Below are 20,706 nucleotides of genomic sequence, written 5' to 3'. Positions count from 1 at the left end.
GTGGTGGTTTGGAGCTATGTACCCCAGAAAAACATTATCCATTCATAATTCATAAACATAATCCATTATGCAAGTGTGAACCCATTCCCAATACAAATCAGGGTGGGTCTTAAACCCATTACTGGAGTCCTCTATAAGCTCAATGAAATTCAGAAAGAGAGAGAGAAAATCACTGGAAGCAAGAAGGTGAAAGTCAGTGGAACTTGGAAGAGAAGGGAGAGGTTAGGAGAGGCCACCATATGCATTGCTATGTGGCAGGGGAGCCAAGGACCAAGGATCACAGGTAGCCAGCCCCAGAGTGCCACAGTCTTCAGGAAGAAAGCATCACCTTGATGATGCCTTGATTTGGACTTTTCCTGGCCTCAAATTTCCATTGTTTAAGCCAACCCATCGCATGGCTTTTGCTTTTGCAACGAGGAAACAAAAACACCATATCATTAAGAGCATAAGCTATGAAGTCAGAAGATATGATTTGAATATTGGCTCTGCCATTTGCTATCTTTTTAACTGTGGGTGAATTATTTCAGCTTCCTAAGCATTTTGATCTCTTACAAGCCTCACAGAGTTGCTATAAGATTTAAATGAAATCACTGCCTGGCCCAGTCCTCAGTGGCATGCCCAGCTCATGAATGGCAGCGTCCCTGCCTGCCTGCCACTTCCTCATCCTTCAGGTACCACCAGCCATCTCCTCTTCTCTGGTGATTCTCTTTGCTCCCACTCTCTCACCAGGGCCAAATCAATTGCCCTCTCATCTGCATGCCTGTAGCACTTTAGCATAGAGTAGAACTATAACATTATATTATAAGCAGTAATTTCAGTCTTTGTTTTTTCTGCCATGAAGCAATATAGCAAGAGAAGAAAAAAAGCTTTGGAGTTAGTTTGACCTGACTTTAAATCCCAGCCAAAAAGCCTTGGTCATTCTCCCCGAGCCACAATTTCCTTATTGTAAAGTTTATAAAAATAATAATAAACTCAGAGAACTCTTATGTTCTGTGACACAGTAGCTAGGAAAGAAAGTTACATTTCCTCCCCTGCCCCACCAAACCCTCCTTTTAGAGAGCCATCCACCATCCAGCTGTAAGTTCCCTAAAGTCAGGAACTTCATTCAGCACTGCAGACGTTAGTGCCTTGCCTGAAGTCCACAACACAGTACATAGTCAGTCAAGCTGAAATAAATGGAAAGATGACAAGGGAATTTCAAGTTGGAGAAACGACTTGCAAGAAGACAAAAAGGTTAAGAATGAGGACAGGCTTTGCTGGGAATGGTGAAGGAGACCACTCTAAATGAAGAGAAAATAAACAATAAGAAATACCAGAGGAGGAGATCATGTGGGACAGGTAGCATAACCATCATTAAAGGGCCTCTGTATCAGGGAGAAAGAGTTTGGCTTTTCTTAGGCAGTTATTGCAGGTTGTGTGTCTCGAGCTTTGATAATATTCCGTCACCTTTCCATTGAGCAGGTAGGTAGCAGGCTGCATTATGTTCATCAGAACTCCCAATGGACTCCAGCTAAATTTGTATCTCAAGGGATTGTCTGAATATTCAGGGGCTGGAAGTCCACCACAATAGGAAGTATAAGATTCAATCTGTAAATTAAAGAATCAATAAGTTAGGGAGAATAATGTACCTAGTAATTAATAACAAGTACAATAACATGAATGAAGGTTTCCCTTTCTCACAGTTACCAGGGCTTTCAGAAATACTTCCCTGAGGCCAAACACCATTTGATTGTCATGGTTATATTTTACACGTATTTAATAAAATCCTCCCAGGATTATGACTAACATTTTGTTCAGTTTAGGTCAATTTTACTTTGTCGTTTTCAACTAACTTCTGCACTTAAATTATAGAATTTCAAAGAACTTAAAATACTTAATCTGAGTCATCACATTTACATATCCAATTCTTCTTATATGTAAAAGATACTTCACACACTAACAGATTGATGAGAGTCCAAAGAATGTTTCTCACTTTCAATAGTCAAATCTTATTACAGAATCTCCAAGGAAGCCTAAAATCTTTTGTCAAATCAAATTATCATTGTAACATTGATTTCTCTAAAAATTGCTTGCTACATAAAATTTGGCTATCATTTTACTATACAGATATTCTGTAGTTACAGAATTTTACCTGAAATTTCTAGTCAAAGAATGAATTGAATTATAGAAACATCTTTAATCAAAATTACAAAACAATTATTTAATATACACAAGAACTTGGACAACTGAATATTTTCCTAAATGGAGTTTTGACTCACCATGGCTCCCACTTCTTTGGCCTTATTTATTGTGTCCATCGCCAACATATGATCAAGGCCAGGGTCCAGTCCCAATTCTCCAATGACTGTGATGCCGGCATCTTCTACACTGCAACAGACAGAAAGAGAAAGAAGGAAAAGTAGGATTAAAAAAAAAACAAAAACAATGCCATGGAGCCAAATGTTTTGTTGAAAATGGCCAAACCTTACCTCTTTTCCAATTCTTTTAGCGCTGGTGTGATGTAGCTTGCAGTGATCATGTTAACCTTGTTTGTGATGCATGCCTTAGCCACAAGAGGATGCAATACATAAGGCAACAAGCTTAAAAACAGAGGGAGAAACTAATCAGAAACCTTATCTTCCAACCCTCCCTTCTGGTGTACTCTGAATTGTAGCAAAGCTAGGTTTTAGGGCACTGCTGCTCTGATGAAATTAGTCTCCCAGAAATGACCAGTGTCCTCCTGTGCACTACTGAATAAATTCACCTTGTTACCACATTTTAAACACTCCACAACATGACCCTCACCTAACCTTTCCATTTTTCTCCCCCAATGTCCTTCATAAACCATACATTGATCCAAAGCAACTACTGTAAGTCCCCACTCACAGTCTTTACTTTTCCAGTTCTATGCCTTTACTCTCAGTGTGCCTTCTATTTGGAATGCTCATTACACCCACCCCACCCCCATCTAAGTCGCACCCTCCTTTAAGAAATGCCTGAGGAGAACCTAAGATGGTGGCTAGGTGAGACAGGGCAAAAAGACACTCCCGTGAAAAATACCAGATAAAAACCAAAAAGTTGCCCAGAATACCAGTCCCAGCGATGCACCAGCCAGACAAGGTCTGCTGAATCCACAGGGACTGTGCATTTGGTGAAACCAGGAGTTTGCATTCTGAAACGAGTGAGTGATAGGCTGAAAGTCCCTCAGCTGCGCTGAGGTGTGGGGAACGGTGGGTTGGCATTTGGAAATGAACTACTTCTTTAAAAAAAAAAAAAAAAGCCAGGGAGCAGCTGCAGATATGACTGGGAGAGCCACGCAATGAAGCACAGCGGGAGCAGGGCGGGCTAACGCCTCAGTGTCTGGCATGGAGGATATCCCTTCCCACACCCGCTACTGGTTGTCTCAGGGCCAGGGGAGCAAAGGGTAGTCAAAAGGAGAAGAAAATGCACAACTTGCAGCCATCTCCCCGGCAGGCGGGGGACACTCCTGCCCAGGCCCAGGCCCACAGCCCAGAGCCGCACAGGGAAACCCAGTGTGACAAGGAGTCTTTCCTGCAGCACTGTGCACACGCCACAATATCGGCCGTGGACAGTGGCCTTTAATACACCCACAGCTGACTGTCCAGGAGCTGGGAGGGTGGAGCTGTGGGAAAAGGGGGAAGTTAATGAGTCCCATTCAACCATCTCTGAAGCGGGCTGGGAACGCCCCTGCATGGCCCAGCGGCCCAGGGCTTCCCTGGAGACCGGCGTACACTTGTGACGTGACGCAGCCCTCCCTCAGCAGACGTCCTGGAAGAGCACAGCAGGGAAGGGGAACCTGTTCGGAAATCCCAGGGAACCTATGCCAATACCAAGGACTTGTGGGTCAGTGGCAGAGATGGTCTGTGGCAAGAATGAAATGAGGGCTCAGACTCTTGCAACAGCCTTGAATCCCTGGGAACACCTGGGAGGTTTGATTATTAAAGCTGCTCCCCCTCCCTAACAGCTCAGACACACAGCCCTCATTCAGGGCAGACAGCACCAACACACCCAAATTTAGTGCACCAGTTCAAACCCACGGGAATCGGATCCCCGCGCACCGCAGGGACAAGGTTGGGGAAAACTGACTTGAGGGGAATAGGTGACTCACGGACGCCATCTGCTGGTTAGTTAGAGAAAGTGTATGCCACCAAGCTGCAGTTCTGACAAATTACAGATCAAGTAAAGCAAATGTCAAGAGGCCAAAAACAACAGAAAATCTTAAAGCATATGATAAAACCAGATGACATGGAGAACCCAAACCCAAACACCCAAATCAAAAGATCAGAAGACACACAGTACTTGGCACAATTAATCAAAGAACTACAGACAGGCAACAAGAGCATGGCACAGGATATAAAGGACATGAAGAAGACCCTAGAAGAGCATAAAGAAGAAATTGCAAGAGTAAATAAAAAAAATAGAAGATCTTATGGAAATTAAAGAAACTGTAGGCCAAATTAAAAAGACTCTGGATACTCATAATACAAGATTAGAGGAAGTTGAACAACAACTCAGCCTCCTCGAGGACCACAGTACAGAAAATGAAAGAACAAAAGAAAGAATGGAGAAAAAATTGAAATGGATCTCAAGGATATGACAGATAAAATAAAACTTCCAAATTTAGGACTCATTGGTGTTCCAGAAGGGGAAGAGAAGGGTAAAGGTCTAGAAAGAGTATTCAAAGAAATTGTTGGGGAAAACTTCCCAAACCTACACAATATAAATACACAAAGCAAAAATGTCCAGCGAACTCCAAATAGAATAAATCCAAATAAACCCACTCCAAGACATACTCTGATCAGACTGTCAAATGCTGAAGAGAAAGAGCAAGTTCTGAAAGCAGCAAGAGAAAAGCAATTCACCACATACAAAGGAAACAACATAAGACTAAGTTGTGACTACTCAGCAGCCACCATGGAGGCGAGAAGGCAGTGGCATGACATATTTAAAATTCTGAGAGAGAAAAATTTCCAACCAAGAATACTTTATCCAGCAAGGCTCTCCTTCAAATTTGAGGGAGAGCTTAAATTTTTCACAGACAAACAAATGCTGAGAGATTTTGCTAATAAAAGACCTGCCCTACTTCAGATACTAAAGGGAGCCCTACTGACAGAGAAACAAAGAAAAGAGAGAGAGATATAGAGAATTTTAACAGATGTATATAGACTATTACATCCCAGGTCACCAGGACACACATTCTTCTCTAGTGATCACAGCATCTTTCTCCAGAATGGACTGTATGCTGAGACATAAAAACAAGCCTCAATAAACTAAAAAAAAAAAACAAAATGAATTTGTTCAAAGCACATTCTCTGACCACCATGGAATACAAATAGAAGTCAATAACCATCAGAGACTTTGAGAATTCACAAACACCTGGAGGGTAAAAATGAGGGGGAGATGAAAACATTCCCGGATAATCAAAAGCTGAGGGACTTCAGCACCAGTAGATCAGTTCTAAAAGAAACGCTTAAAGGCAGTTGAGCAGGCTGAAAGGAAGGGACACTAAACAATTGACTGAAACTACATGAAGAAATAAAGATTTCCAGTAAAGATCACATGGTAACTATAAATACCAATACTACTACATTTTTTATTTGTAACTCCACTATTTACTTCCTACAGGATCTAAAATACATAAACTGTAAATGATAAATCAGTGGTTTTGGACTCAATGTAAAATATGTAATTTTTGACAAGAACTACATAAAGGTGGGGGAATGATGGAGTATAGGAACATAGTTTATGTGCCATGTTGAAGTTAAGTTGGTATCAAAGAAAAACAAGATTGTTATAGATTTAAGATGTTAAATTTAAGCCCCATGGTAAACACAAAGAAAGTATCAGAGAATATGACCATAGAGATGAAAAGTAGAGTAGGTGTTCTGAGAAGTGGGGGAAGGGGCAATGGGGAGTTAAGAAATGAGTGTAGGGTTTCTGTTTGGGGTGAAGGGAAACTTCTAGAAAGGGAGGGTGGGACGGTGATAGCATTGCAACATTCTAAATGTGATTAATCCCACTAATGGAATGCTGGGGGGTGGGGGGGTAGAATGGGAAGATTTAGGCTATATATATGCTTCCACAATTGAAAAAAAAAGACAGTCTAAATAGATGACAACTAAATGCCAAGGATGATCCTGGATGGGATCTGAGGATGGAGGAGAAAAGGCTCAAAGGGACACAGATGGGACATAAGAAAAAAAAAAAATGGAAATATAGAATGTAAGCTTTGTATCAAGGTTGAATTTCTTGAACATCTTAGCTGCACTTAATGGGATTACATAAAAGAATGTTCTTGTCCATGGGAAAGGTATATGTGAATTATATTGTTTGTTCAAAGGTATGTGCAGCTTGCTCACATATGTTCAGAGGACAGAGCAATAGATGATGGATGATAGATAGGGAGAGAGGGAGGGAGGGAGAGAGGGAGGGAAAGAAAGAAATGGTGGTGTGACAGGATGTTAAAGGTGGTGGACCAGGGTATCGGGGGAGGGGGGTCGGGGTAAGCTGGAGTTCTATGTATGGGGTTTGTCCTGTTTTTACAACTGTTCCTGTAAGTTTGAATTTATTTCAAAATAAAATTTATTAAATTAAAAAAAAAAAAAGAAATGTCTGAAAAGTCATGTCCTCTTAAAAAGCTTTTCCAGATTCCCCCAAAGCCAGCTCTCCTTCTTCCACATGCACCCAGCCATTCCTTAACAACATTTCATGGAACTTATTCCATTCTTTTCTTGTATTTCTATGGTTATCTGTCTTGGGTTTCCCCAGTGGCCATCAGGAGAGGCCAAACTAAGTCAACATGACCCATGTGTTACATTAGAGAGTGGGATCTAGGAAGGGCAAGCGGAGGGGAGAGGCTTTAAAGGCACTGACCACAGTGTAGAAGCTGTCAAATGGCTAAAAATTGATGCGGTAGCAAAAAATGAAGCTAACCTCAAATAAAAATGAACTTTAATTGGATTTTATATAAACCTGTCTTCAGTATTTTAATTTGGTGCTGGGATTACAAGGTATTAAAAAATTAAATTTCTATAAATATTGACATGAGTACATCCATATTCTATCTGAGGAATAATGAAACACCCTGTGAACTGTTCAGCAGTATTTAAATTCTATTAGCTTACTGCCCATTTAATAATTGACATAGAACCAATGAAAATATAAATACAAGTAAATATCACATTATATCACTTTACTTGTCAAATTCATCCTGCAAAATTCAGATTTTCTCTATTTCACCCAAAACAAGACAAAAAACCATCTTTCATGGTTTGATATTTCAAAACAAAATTTAATTATACACTGAACCTCACGTAGCTCAGTATCTAGAAGTTGGATACAAATGTTTACTAGATAATAATTAACACTATATTTTAAGATCTGTTCCTATAATAAGACTTAAAAAGGCCATAAGGGTTGATCATTTTCATTTAAGCTTTCTAAGTCCAAAAGAATAAAGTAGCTACCAAAATGTAGGAAACACAAATACCTCATGATCCAGCAATTCCACATCTAGGTATATACCCAACAGAAATATGTATATATGTCTACCAAACACAAATAGTAAAATGTGCATAGCAGCATGATTACAAATCAGAAATAATCTAAACATCCATCAACAGTCAAATGATGAACAAACTGTGGGATATTTGTATAATATAGTACTATCTAACAACAAAAATGAACCATAATTACAGACAACAATACAGATGATACTCAAGATCACAATGTTGAATGAAAGAAAGCAGACACAAATGAGGATATACTGAATGATTCCAATTATATAAACTTTAAAAGCAGGCAAAAACTAATCTGTGTGTTAGAAGCTAGGACAGTGCTTTTCCTTGGGGGAAGAGAGTTAGTGACTGGAATTGGGGAGAGCTTCTCTGATACCATCAATGATCTGGATGCTGGTTGCATGCCATGTTCACTTTGTGAAAATTCATCAATCTATACACTTTATGATTTGTTCACTTTTCTGCATGCATATTTCAATTAAAGCTTACTCAAAGAGGGGAGGGGAGAGAAGGGGAGGGGAAATTAAAACAAACAAACAGGATTGAATTCATTTCTTGCCGGATACTGACCTGATGACAAGATCTTGCGTTGCCACCAAGGAGCCCAACTTCTCTTCTTGTTTACCAATCTCCAGGTGAACAGGATTAATAACATATTTCTTGCCTAAATGTTCAATTTGGTTCTTCATGTCAGAACCTATTTCAAGAATAAAAAGTACAATACATTGTAACATCTCCAAAATTAATTTTGCAAACTTTAGAAACAAAATAGTCATTTAAATTTCACAGAGATAATTGCCCTATGAAATCAGTGTATTTTCTTCTTCTTCCCCCAAAATCAGAGCTTACTTACCTACTGTTATTTCTATATTGCCATCTCTCGACAAATATTCCAATACTGGCTCAGATACATAGCCAGATCCAAGAACCAAGACCTTTTTTTTGGTGTCCATTGAAAGTGACTGAGCAAGTTCCCTATAAAAAAAGGAGAAAATAATTAAAAATTTATTTTTCTTATATAACAGAATTTTGCTGTCACAAAACCCAACTAAATCCCAAACTATAAAGCCACGTTTCTTTTCACATTGCTGACAATAAGAACCTCAATGGAAGTTCCCTATGCCAACATCATTTTAGATTTTGTATGAGGACAAACAATAAACCATCAATGTCTCGGAGATATATGTCCATAGACTTTCATGAATTCCCAATATCACTAGTGAGGTGCAGAGACTGAACAAATGCTTGGCTCACTCACAATTGAGTAACTTGGTCTCATACCTTGTCCATCTAGGGGCCATGGTTCACAAACATGCCATGGGCTTTATATCTGAAAATTTATTTAGCCCTCATAACCAATGGACAAGGAGATTATTATTATCCATACTAGAAATTATCTCATCATATTTCTTTAGGGTCACTAGAGAATATTTGTAACCATAACTTTGAAATAATAGATGCCATAGGTTAAATACATAAATCCAAGACTATTATGAGGCAGAATTTTAATCCTTGACCAGCTATTCTGTAAGAATTTTTACCTGTCTTTCCCACAATGATCAGAGGCAGTCACTAAAGTCATGCCTATTTTTATAGACCCATCAATCCTCAGAACATTTTGTCTTGAACAAAGAAGTTACTCATTAGCCTTTTGAACTAAATTCCCAGTTATCTTAACAATGTGTAACTATGGAATTGGTCTGGTGCAAGGGACTTAACAACCAAGCTCTGTTGTTGGCATCTTTAGTCCAGGGTGTCCCACAAACTTTTGTTAACCCAAGACTCTTCATTAATTATAAATGAATGAACATAAATGTAAAATATTCATGCCTTCATTCCAACCCCAACACAGGCATAGTACTAACGATACTATGTCTCTTTTTACTACCACCCCTATCCCATTTTACCTCCCAGAAAGAACCACAATTACTTGGCTATCATATATCCTTTGTAATGATGGCTTCTGTTGTTTGTATCATGAAAAAACATTATTTTGATGACCAAATATAAAATGAATATACATTTTAAAAAAAACTAAATACTGTCTACTCCACAGTACCCCCCAAACCTCACATTCCAGATTAATCATCACTGTGCTAAGTAAAAAAGAGATCATGCGAATAAGCAGGGTTCAAGACAAAGTAAATATCCTTTCCAAATACAATCATCATTATTATCCTCTAAGCACAAAATTCCACAATGGAAAGAGAAAGGCAAGTCCTAGCAATTGGAGCCACATTAGACCTCTTGCTTCTGGAAATATGGTGCATAAGAGTGGAGATATCACCATGACAGGCATTTTAAATATGTTATTGATATAAGGGACATTCTGTCCTTGGATGATGAGGATCAAAGAATAAGAGAATTATGAAAAGCCAATAGCTGTGAAGCTTCTCCTATAAGAAACCCTCTTATGGTATTATAGTGTTAGATGCTTTAAAAAAAATAAATAAATACTCGCTGACATATGGCAGGATATTTCACTGAAGCACAGAAAATAACAAGGCAAATTAGCACCACATGTAAGAGGCATAACTGTAGTCTAACTGATTTGGGCTGATGCCTTCATTTACTTCTTGAAGACAGAACTGGAAAAGAAGATAAGAGAGTTGTTTTGCTTTGTTTTTAATTTTCCAATCCTGGTTTCTCCTAAAACTTCAGTGCATGAGTTATTTTGTTAAGTGTGAAAAGACCAGTGGAGAAGACATAAACACAAATTGAATGCAACCAGCTGGAGACCAGAAATTCCAAAGAAATGTTGAGGTTTTCAAACTTTGAGTAGCAAAATCAATTGAGGAGACAAGGGTCTTAGCTAAGTATATCTTTCTAACAGAACCACTATCTTGGGTAGATTTGCCACATTACTTTTTTGACATCTTCCTTCTAATAAAAACTCCCAGGGAAAGCTGGCCTCTCACCATTTTCTTTCTTCACTACTTCTCTTAATTTCTATCCATGATCCCTCTTTCCTAAACATTGCAGTAAACAAAAGCAAGTTCCAGCTCTCACATAAAAACCAAACTGAAATACCACAAGAATGGTGAGTGTGCGCATCTTCCTTTGGGAAACCACAATCGAGGCACAAAAATATGCAAAATGGTAGAGAAAGAACAAGCAGCTAACCAAAGGACTTGTTCACACATAAAAGTCTACAAATGATAGAAGAGAGCTAAAATGATGCTACAATACTGTTCAGAAAACACCATCCACTGGTTTCAACCAGTCACTTAGTTTGCTTTTCCCTAGATTTACAATATCCCCAAATTATCAAAATTTTCATTTTGTGTAAACCTAATATCAAGAACTGATCTTCCAACTAAACAAATCCTTCCAGTCCAAGATAAGAATAAATATATAAAACAAGAGAATTTGAATAATACTTACCTGCTCTCCCGGAGTTTCTGAATATATTTATACTTATCAGATAACGCACCGTTGGATGTGATCACTGCCTAAATGCACACAACATAAGCATTACTTTATTATCCACATTTTAGTCCAACAAACATGGGATCATGAACTGATAGAGGAGAAACAGTGACAAATAGAAATAGGGAGAGAAAAGGGGGAAGGAAGTGGGACAGTGAGGATGTTGGTAGAAAAAAATCATTCATTCATGAAATTTTTTCATAACTTACATCTCGCACCACAGGAGAAAAATTCTGACTTTCAAGAGGCTGTGTCGCATCCGATAATAACTGAAAGAAAAATGGCACTAGTAAGAGGTAAATGGCATTCTAAAAAAGGCTTCTCTGTGTTTGTCTCCATATGAAAGTATTACTCAAAGGAAAACAGGAATTTGAAGAGTTTTCTAAAGATCACTGAACACGAGTAATATATCTTGTTTGCTGGTAACACAAAAAAGTTTATCCTCCTTTTTTCCCCCACAAATTAGATATGCCATGTTGAGCAGGCCAGCAAATACCACAAGCTTTATATGCATGGACCTCCCTCTGAGGGTCTCTATCCTGTTCTAAAGGTTCAGGCTGTTCTATTAGAAGTAGAGAATGTGTCTTCCAGACATCAGGGCCACCAATCCTACAGTTTGGGGATCTCCCTCAGGTCAATAACAGCTCTATGTATAGGCACATCAGCAATTCAAAAGTGGTTTGACTAAGAAGAGCCCCAAACATCATCCACACTCTCTTCTCATCTCATAAGAATAATCAGAAGGCCAACAACAAAGCTAAATCAGTCGTATTAACATCCCAGCATCCTTCTAGATCTTCTCATTTCTTCCAGAGTCTCCAACTCTTGAAAAGACTACAATGGGGTAAAGTTCAGATAAGTCAATATTATTGTCTCTGATGGGCAGGGAAGAGCCAATGAGGCCTTCCTTCCTCCCTAATCATAGGGTACGGTCTAGAGCACTCATCCAACTCATTAAATGTGAATGGATTAATAATTCAATCAAAAGGCAGATTTTTGTCAGGCTGGATAAAAAACATGACCCAGCTATATGCTGTCTACTAGAGACACACTTTAGATTCAAAGACACAAATAGAATGAAAGTAAAAGGATAGAAAAAGATATATTGTGCAAGCAGCAACCACAAGAAAGCTGGATGGCTTTACTGATATCAGACAAAATACAGCTTAAAACAAACAAAAAAACATTTAGAGATAAACAGGACATTTTACAATGATGAAAGTGTAGATCCAACAGGCAGATAAACAATCATATGTATATATATACACAACAAAATTCATGAAGCAAAAACTGCATAAATGAAGGGACAAATGATCATATCAGCATTATTCATTACAGCTAAAAAGTAGAAACAATCCAAATGCCCATCAACTAATAAATAGATAACCAAAATGTGGCATATCCATACAATGAAATTTTATTTGGAAATAAAAAGGAATAAAGTAGTGATATGTGATACAACATGGATGAACTTTGAAAACATGCTAAGTGAAAGAAGTGTGACAATAAAAACCACATTTCATAAGAGTTCATTAATATGAAAGTCCAGAACAAGGAAATCTATAGAAAGAGAAAATAGGTTAGTTGTTGATTAGGTCTGGGGAAGGTAGTAAGGGGGTATAAGGGAATGCTAGCTGAATGTCAGGGTGTTTCTTTTTTACTAAAATGTTCTAAAATTGTGCTGATGGGTGCACACATCTGTGAATATACTAAACACCACTGAGTATACACTTTACCTGGGTGAATTGTATGGCAAAAGAATTATATATCAATAAAACTTTTTTAAAAATAATAAAGTCTTTAACTCCCTACCTGTCCTACAGAGCCCTCTACAATCTGGCTCTGCCTCTCCAACTTCAACTCTCTTCCACTTCATACTCAACAGTTCAGTCCTAGTAACAGCTTGGAGCTCCCTACCCACACAATGCTTTCACACACCTCTGTGCTATACCATAAGGATACTTCACATTCTTTTCCTTCTACTTGGAACTCTTTCTCCCTTGTTGATCACCCAAAGAATTCTTCCTTGTCCTTCAAGATACAATAAGATACTTGCCTCCTCTGTAAAGCCTTTACCAAAATCTGTCCCCAAGTAGGAACTGTGCTTGGCATCTTACAATATTCCTACCACATGCTATGACTGTAAATATTCAATAAATGAATGAAGGGATACATTACATTAAATGGATTTTTCCCCAAGAAAACTAAATAACTGTCATGATTCCACCTAAAGAATGGCAAACGTAAAAGACAACCAAGAGCTGCCCAATTGCTGATTCTTAACTGTCTCTTCCACTAGAATTAATCATTGCAAAACTGCCAACATAAGGGTCCTGAAGCATAACATATATCTTTGATAGCTCATCACTGCTTTTCAAATTAATTTGAAACTATTCATCCTAGCATTAAGGCCCTTTACAGTATGGACCCAACACAATTACCATTACTCAATCAGACTTGATAGCTCACAGAAATCCCATCTTAGGTTAGTTAAGTCCCACCTTTGTCCTACTCTTGCCATCACATAGTATGTCTCTCACTCTCATGCAAATATACAAATGCTACTCATCTATCACAAGCCAGCTCAAATGTCACCTCACACAGTCTTTCTGGATTTTACACCACAGGACAATACTTCTCCCTCCACAACTTCACTTGCATCTTTCTAATGGCTATCACGTCCCATGTTATGGAGGAGTTGCAGACTTATCCTTCCTTGGATCCCATGTTTCTATGGGCCAGGGGCTGTGTCCTATTCTCCTCATCCTATCCCTAGCTGTACCTTGTTCCAACAGCCTCTCAATAAGCAGCTTGAATTCAACTTCAAAGAAACCTGATATATTGGTTGCAAAGTAGTAGCCTATGCACTGGAATGTTACAGGTTGTATGGATAATAAGTCAAAAAATATAAATCTGCAAAAAAGAATAGTGTATATGTTCTAAATACAAATTCCATCCAGTTATTAGAAAATACCACAGACTACATTCACAACTTTTTAGCAGTAAGCAGATACACATATATCAACTATGAAATAGTCATTAATTTTCACAGATGTTCAGTACTTAAAGGTAATGTTAAAACAGTGATCAAGACAGTGATAAGATCAATCCCACCACTACTGCCTGTAATGTTAAAAAAAAAACATGAACAGTTTTGGAAGCTGGTTTACTCAGCAGACACAGGAAATACCACTTGCCTCAGTGCTAACCAAGTCTTTCACAACTCACTGTCTAACATTTATAACACTTCACTACCTGAAACTGTATCAACTACTAATTTATGTATTTAAAAACATATTACCTTTTTAAATGCATATTTCTGATTCAGCAATGGTGAATTCGCTGGTTTCAGACCAACTTTCCCAATAAGTAAAACTAGGGAAAAAAAAAAAAAAAGCCCCTGTTTTTAGACTAACAAAACAGAACAAGGACTTGAAACCAAAAATGACAAATGCAACATTTGGCCTCACTTTTGTCCTCAAAGTATTTGCCAATGTGGAAGCAGTAGCCAAGCTGCTGAGAGGTTGAGAAGAAAACAGAGAGGCTGAGAAGAGATTTTGGCTGTCTCAACAGTGGGAGAACAAAAATTGGAATTTAAGGACTACTGAACTGGAGCATAAGAAAATCCAGATTTTCACGTGGGATTCTGAAAGACTATACCCAAAGGAGAGAGTAAGCTTAACAAAGACCAGTTCTCCAAAGGACTGAAGCCCAGCTTCCATTTCTAGTTGAGTTGAAGTTATTTTCCACTAGCCTATCTCCCTGCTGGAAACAAAAGTAAATTTTCTCTGGAGGAAAATCATGAAATCTAGAGTCCTGAGACAGCTCTAAAATTTTACATACACAATGTCCAATATTAAACAAAAGGCATATTAAATGATAAGAATGGAAGTAAACCAAGGAAAAACAAAACAGAAAAAGACACAAGGAGATTACTGGAGACATCAGAGATTTTGATAAATTTAAAATATTGGAAGTAATAATTCAGTGAATGAAGGCCCCAATTGAAGAAAATATTAATGAACTGGAAGATAGATTAGAAGAAAATATTCAGACTAAAGCAAAAAAATGGAAAACTGAGAAAAGAAAATAAGACCTATATGTAAGACAGTAAAATGGTCTAATGTACATGTAATTGAAGAAAGAGAAAAATAAGAGCAGGAGGAACCTAAGACGGCGGCTAGGTGAGACAGGACAAAAAAACAACTCCATGAAAAATACTAGATAAAAACCAGAAGGTGACCCAGAGCACCAGTTTCAGCGATGCGCCAGTTGGATGAGGACTCCTTGTACCATAGGGGCTGTATACTTGGTGAAACCAGGAGTCTGCATTCTGAAACGAGTGAGTAGGCTGGCTGGAAGACCCGCAGCCATGCTGAGCTGTGGGAAGCCGGGGGGTTGGTGGTTGGAGACAGACTGGTTCTTTTAAAAAGAAAAAAAAAAAGGGAAAAACCCAGGAGTGGCTGCAGTTGCGATGGTGGAAACCGCGCAGCGAAACACGACAGGAGCGAGCTGAGCAGGCCTCTCGGTGTCGGCCATGGAGGATAGCTCACGGCAGATACCCTCGGGACCAGGGGAGTGCAGGGGAGAGCCGGAGGGAGGGAGAAGCCCCGCGGCTTGTAACTGACTCCCTGGAGGGCTGGATAAACTCCTGCCCTCAGCCCAGAGCTGCGCCAGTTGCCCCAGAGCTGGGAAGGAGGAACTGTGTGAAGCGGGGGCTGAGACACCCTGTTCAACCATTATTGCATAGGGCTGAAAGTGCCACGGCACGGCAGCCCGGGACTTCCCTTGAGGGATGGCGCACAGTTGTGACGTAGCACAGCATTCCCTCAGCAGAGGTCCTGGAAGATCACAGCTGAGAAAGAGGGCCCACTCAGAAAACCCAGGGATGCTGTGCCAAGTCCGGTGGTTTGTGGGTCAGCAAGAGAGAGGGTCTAGGACAGATCTGAAATGAAGCCTTAGACTCTTGCAGCGGCCCTGAATCTCTGGGAACCTGGGGGATTTGAATATTAAAACTGTCCTTCCTCCCTGGCCACCCGGACACACGCCCCACATTCAGGGCAGACGGCTCTAGCAACACACCCAAACTGAGTTCACCAACTGAACCCCACAAGAATCATTTCCCTACACACCACAGGGACAAGGTTGGGGAGAAATGACGTGAGGGGTATAGGTGACTCACAGATACCACCTGCTGGTTAGTTAGAGAAAGTGTACGCCACCAACTTATGTTTCTGAAAAATTAGACTGGCATTTTTTTTTTTTTTTTTACAACTTTAAAGAGCCCTGTCAAGCAAAGCAGATGCCAGGAGGCCAGAAACAACAGAAAATCTCAATGTATATGATAAAACCAGACTATATGGAGAACCCAAGTCCAAACATCCATATCAAAATACCAGAAGACACACAGTACTTGGCTCAGTTAATCAAAGAACTACAATCAAGGAATGAAAACATGGCAAAGGATTTAAAGGACATGAAGAAGACCATGGCCCAGGATATAAGCAACATAAAGAAGACCCTAGAAGAGCATAAAGAAGACATTGCAACAGTAAATAAAAAAATAGAAGATCTTATGGAAATAAAAGAAACTGTTGGCCAAATTAAAAAGATTCTGGATATTCACAATACAAGATTAGAGGAAGTTGAACAAAGACTCAAAGTCCTAGAAGTCCGCAGAACAGAAAATGAAAAAACAAAAGAAAGGAGAAAAAAATCGAAAAAATTGAAATGGATCTCAGGGATACGATAGACAAAATAAAACGTCCAAACTTAAGACTCATTGGTGTCCTAGAAGGGGAAGAGAAGGGTAAAGGTCTAGAAACAGTATTCAAAGAAATTGCTGGGGAAAACTTCCCCAACCTTCTACACAATATAAATACACAAAGCATAAATGCCCAGCAAACTCCAAACAGAATAAATCCAAATAAACCCACTCCAAGACATATTCTGATCAGACTCTCAAATACTGAAGAGAAGGAGCAAGTTCTGAAAGCAGCAAGAGGAAAGCAATTTACCACATACAAAGGAAACAACATAAGACTAAGTTGTGACTACTCAGCAGCCACCATGGAGGCGAGAAGGCAGTGGCATGACATATTTAAAATCCTGAGAGAGAAAAATTTCCAACCAAGAATACTTTATCCAGCAAAACTCTCCTTCAAATTTGAGGGAGAGCTTAAATTTTTCACAAACAAATGCTGAGAGAGTTTGCCAATAAAAGACCTGCCCTACTCCAGATACTAAAGACAGCCCTACCGACAGAGAAACAAAGAAAGTAGAAAGAGATATAGAGAATTTTAACAGACATATATAGAACCTTACATCCCAAATCACCAGGACACTCATTTTTCTCCATTTTTCTCTAGGGATCATGGATCTTTCTCCAGAAGGGACTACAGGCCGGGACATAAAATAAGCCTCAATAAATTTTAGAAGAAAAAAGAAAATTGAATATATTCAAAGCACATACTCCAACCACAATGGAATACAAATAGAAGTCAATAATTTTTTGAATTGTAGCTCCACTATTTACTTCCTACATGATATAAAATACACAAACTCTAAGGACAAATCAGTGGTTTTCAACTCAATGTAAAATATGTAATTTTTGACAAGAACTATATAAAGGTGGGGGAATGGAAGAGTATAGGAACATAGTTTATGTGTCCTATAGAAGTTAAGCTGGTATCAAAGAGAAATGGGGAAAGGGGCAGTGGGGAGTTAAGAAATGAGTGTAGGGTTGCTATCTGAGGTGAAGGGAAATTTCTAGCAATGGAGGGTGGGAAGGTGATAGCATTACAACATTCTAAATGTGATTAATCCCTCTAATGGAATGCTAGGGAGGGGATGAAATGGGAAGATTTAGGCTGTATATATGTTTCCACAATTGAAAAAAAACAAAAAAAGAAAAAGACAGTCTAAATAGACAACAATTGAATGCCAGGATGACCCTGGATAGGATCAGACGATGGAGGACAGGAGGCTCAAAGGGACATAGTTGAGACATAAGGAAAAGGAAATATAGGATGTAACCTTTGTTTCATTGTTGAATCTCTTGTACTTCTTAGCTGCACTTAAATGGGATTGAATAAAAGAATGTTCTTGTTCATGGGAATTGTATATTATAGTGTTTGTTCAAGGATGTGTGCAGCTTGCTCTCATATGTTCAGAAGACAGAGCAATAGATGATGGATGATAAATAGGGAGGGAGGGAGGGAGGGAGGGAGGGAAAGAAATAGTGGTGGGACAACATGTTAAAGTTTGTGGATCGGGAGGTATCAGGGGGGTCAGGGAATGCTGGAGTTCTGTATATGGGGTTTGTATGGATTTTGGAACTGTTCTCATAACTTTGAATTTATTCCAAAATAAAATGTTAAAATAAATAAATAAATAAATAAGAGCAAAACATTAACAGAATCTAAATCTGTATTCAAATTCCTATTTGGAAATTTTAATCCACCTCCTTTTAGTAAATAATAGAACAAAAAGGTCATTAAAATATAAGAAGATTTAAGTAAAACTATGATTAAAAACTTTGACTTCGTTGATGTATATAGAGCACCATGTCCAACAATAGCAGAATATGCATTCTTCTCAAGTGCACATGAAACATTTTTCCAAAACTGACCATGTGCTGGGGTCATAAAGCAAATCTCAACAAATTTCAAAGGACTGATATCATACAGAACATATTCCCTGACTACAGTACAGTGAGTGATCTGCCAATAATAAAAATATGATCAGAAAATTCCCAAATGCTTGGGAATAACCCAAGATGAAATCACAATAGAAATTAGAAAATTTTCTGAACTGCATGATAACAAAAATAAAATTTATCAAAACTCAGGGGAGGCAACTAAAGCTGTGCTTAGAGTGAAATTTCTAAGTTTAAAATGCACATATTACTAAGGAAGAAACACTGAAAATTATCTAAGCAATCATTTTAAGAAGTTAGGAAAAGAATGGCAAACTAAGCTCACCATTAAAATTTTTAGGATGCAAAAAGATAACAGTAGAAATCAATGACAGAGAAAATGATGTAAAATAGAGAGGAAAAAGTTAAAGTTGACTCATTGAAAAGGCTAATAAAATTGAAAAACTCTAGGTAAAATAGATGAAGGAGAAAAAATAAGACACAGATAACCAATAACAATTTCAAAAACAGGGAAATCACTACAGAGTCTGCAGACATTAAAGGGATAATCAGAGGATATTATGAAAAATATTCTGACAATAAATTTTAAAACTTAGATGAAATGGACAAATTTCTAGAAAAACACCAAAATTTACACAAGAAAAATGAAAATCTGTGAACAGTCATATCTATCAGTAAAATTTAATCTGTAGTTTTAAAACCTGCCCTTAAAACAAAACAAAGCAATAATCAAACAAAATAAAAATCCTCCAGATCCATATAGTTTCAACAATTAATTCTATCAAGTAGAAATAACATTAATTTCATGCCAATTAAATTATTCCAAAGAATAACAAAAAAAAAAAAACACAAATACTTCCCAACTTGTTTTTAGAGCTAGCAAAACCTGAACACCCAAACCTGACAACAACATTACAAGAAAAGAAACTTATAAATTAAGCTCTATCATGAACATAGATATAAAAATCCTAAACAAGGTAAATCTAGTTTTAAACCCAACAAAAGAATGTGTATATATTTATAACAAAAGTAATATACAAACATGTTCATAATAGAATTATTAGTAATAGCTCCAAACAACAGGCAACAGACCCAGAAGTCCACTAATGGCAGGAGAGATAAATAAATATTGATATATTCATTAGCAACCTGAATCTAGTCATAATTAAAAACTTAATACATCACAACCAAGTTGGGTTTATTCTAAGAATGTAAAGCTGGTTTAATATTTGAAAATCAATCAACAAAATTCACCATATTATCAGAGCATTTCATAAAATACAACCGTTTATAATAAAAAATTAAAACCTACTTAATTTGATAAAGAATATCTATGAAAAACACTCAGCAAATATACTTGATGAGATATTGAAAACTTTCCTCTTAAGATCAAGGTTGAAACAAAGATGCCCTGTATCACTTCTATTTATTTGCCTTCTAGTGGAAGAAGGCAGAAAAAAAGAAGAGTGAAATAAATAGAAGAATCATGGAGAGTAAGAAGAAATTTGTAACATAAAACCATATATAATTCAGACAATATAAAAAACTCTTATAAATCAGTAAGAGAAAACAGAGAAGTGAACAGAAAAATGCACCAAAAAAAAATGAACAAAAAAACTGTACCAAAAAACGGCACAAAAGAGAAAATCCAAATGCCAATAAACATATGAAAAGCTGCCCAATTGTTAGTCATCAAGGACATGCATATAAAGAGATATGAGTTGCCTCTATACACACGCAAATATAGCTAAATTAGAAGAATAACACAAAATAATGGTGAAGATATAGAACAAATGAAATTTTCATACACAGTTGATGGGAGTAAACAGGCTTGAGCACTTTGGAAAACTCTTTGGCAGTATCTAATAAAATTAAACATACCATATAATCCAGCAATTCCACAGTAGATATTAACTCAATAAAAGAAATGTGTACATATGTATACCAAAAGACATGTTAAAAAAAGTTTCTGGTAGAATTATTAATTATAATCCCAAACTGAAGACAAAATCTTGGTATATTCATACAATGGAATACTATACAGCAATGAAAATAAATAGCTGATATCCTGAACAACATGGATGAATTTCATTAAGATAATAT

General features: G+C 37.7%; 1 protein-coding gene across 3 annotated transcripts in view; it reads right to left on the bottom strand.

The window, feature by feature from the left end:
- AASS (aminoadipate-semialdehyde synthase) overlaps positions 1-20,706 on the bottom strand; it is an 88,117-nt gene that overhangs the window by 26,365 nt on the left and 41,046 nt on the right. For all 3 annotated transcript variants that reach the window (XM_037836282.1, XM_037836284.1, XM_037836283.1), the window contains exons 12-18: positions 11,156-11,215; positions 10,902-10,969; positions 8,371-8,492; positions 8,088-8,214; positions 2,469-2,579; positions 2,259-2,367; positions 1,447-1,587 (exon numbers count right to left, since the gene is read on the bottom strand). In XM_037836282.1, coding sequence (XP_037692210.1) covers positions 1,447-1,587; positions 2,259-2,367; positions 2,469-2,579; positions 8,088-8,214; positions 8,371-8,492; positions 10,902-10,969; positions 11,156-11,215 — 738 coding nt within the window. The remainder of the gene's footprint in view (positions 1-1,446; positions 1,588-2,258; positions 2,368-2,468; positions 2,580-8,087; positions 8,215-8,370; positions 8,493-10,901; positions 10,970-11,155; positions 11,216-20,706) is intronic.

Source organism: Choloepus didactylus, chromosome 5 (genome assembly GCF_015220235.1).
Source record: "Choloepus didactylus isolate mChoDid1 chromosome 5, mChoDid1.pri, whole genome shotgun sequence".
Lineage (NCBI taxonomy): Eukaryota > Metazoa > Chordata > Mammalia > Pilosa > Megalonychidae > Choloepus > Choloepus didactylus.
The sequence above is the reverse complement of the archived record's forward strand: the minus strand, read 5'-3'. Positions and strand labels throughout refer to the sequence as shown.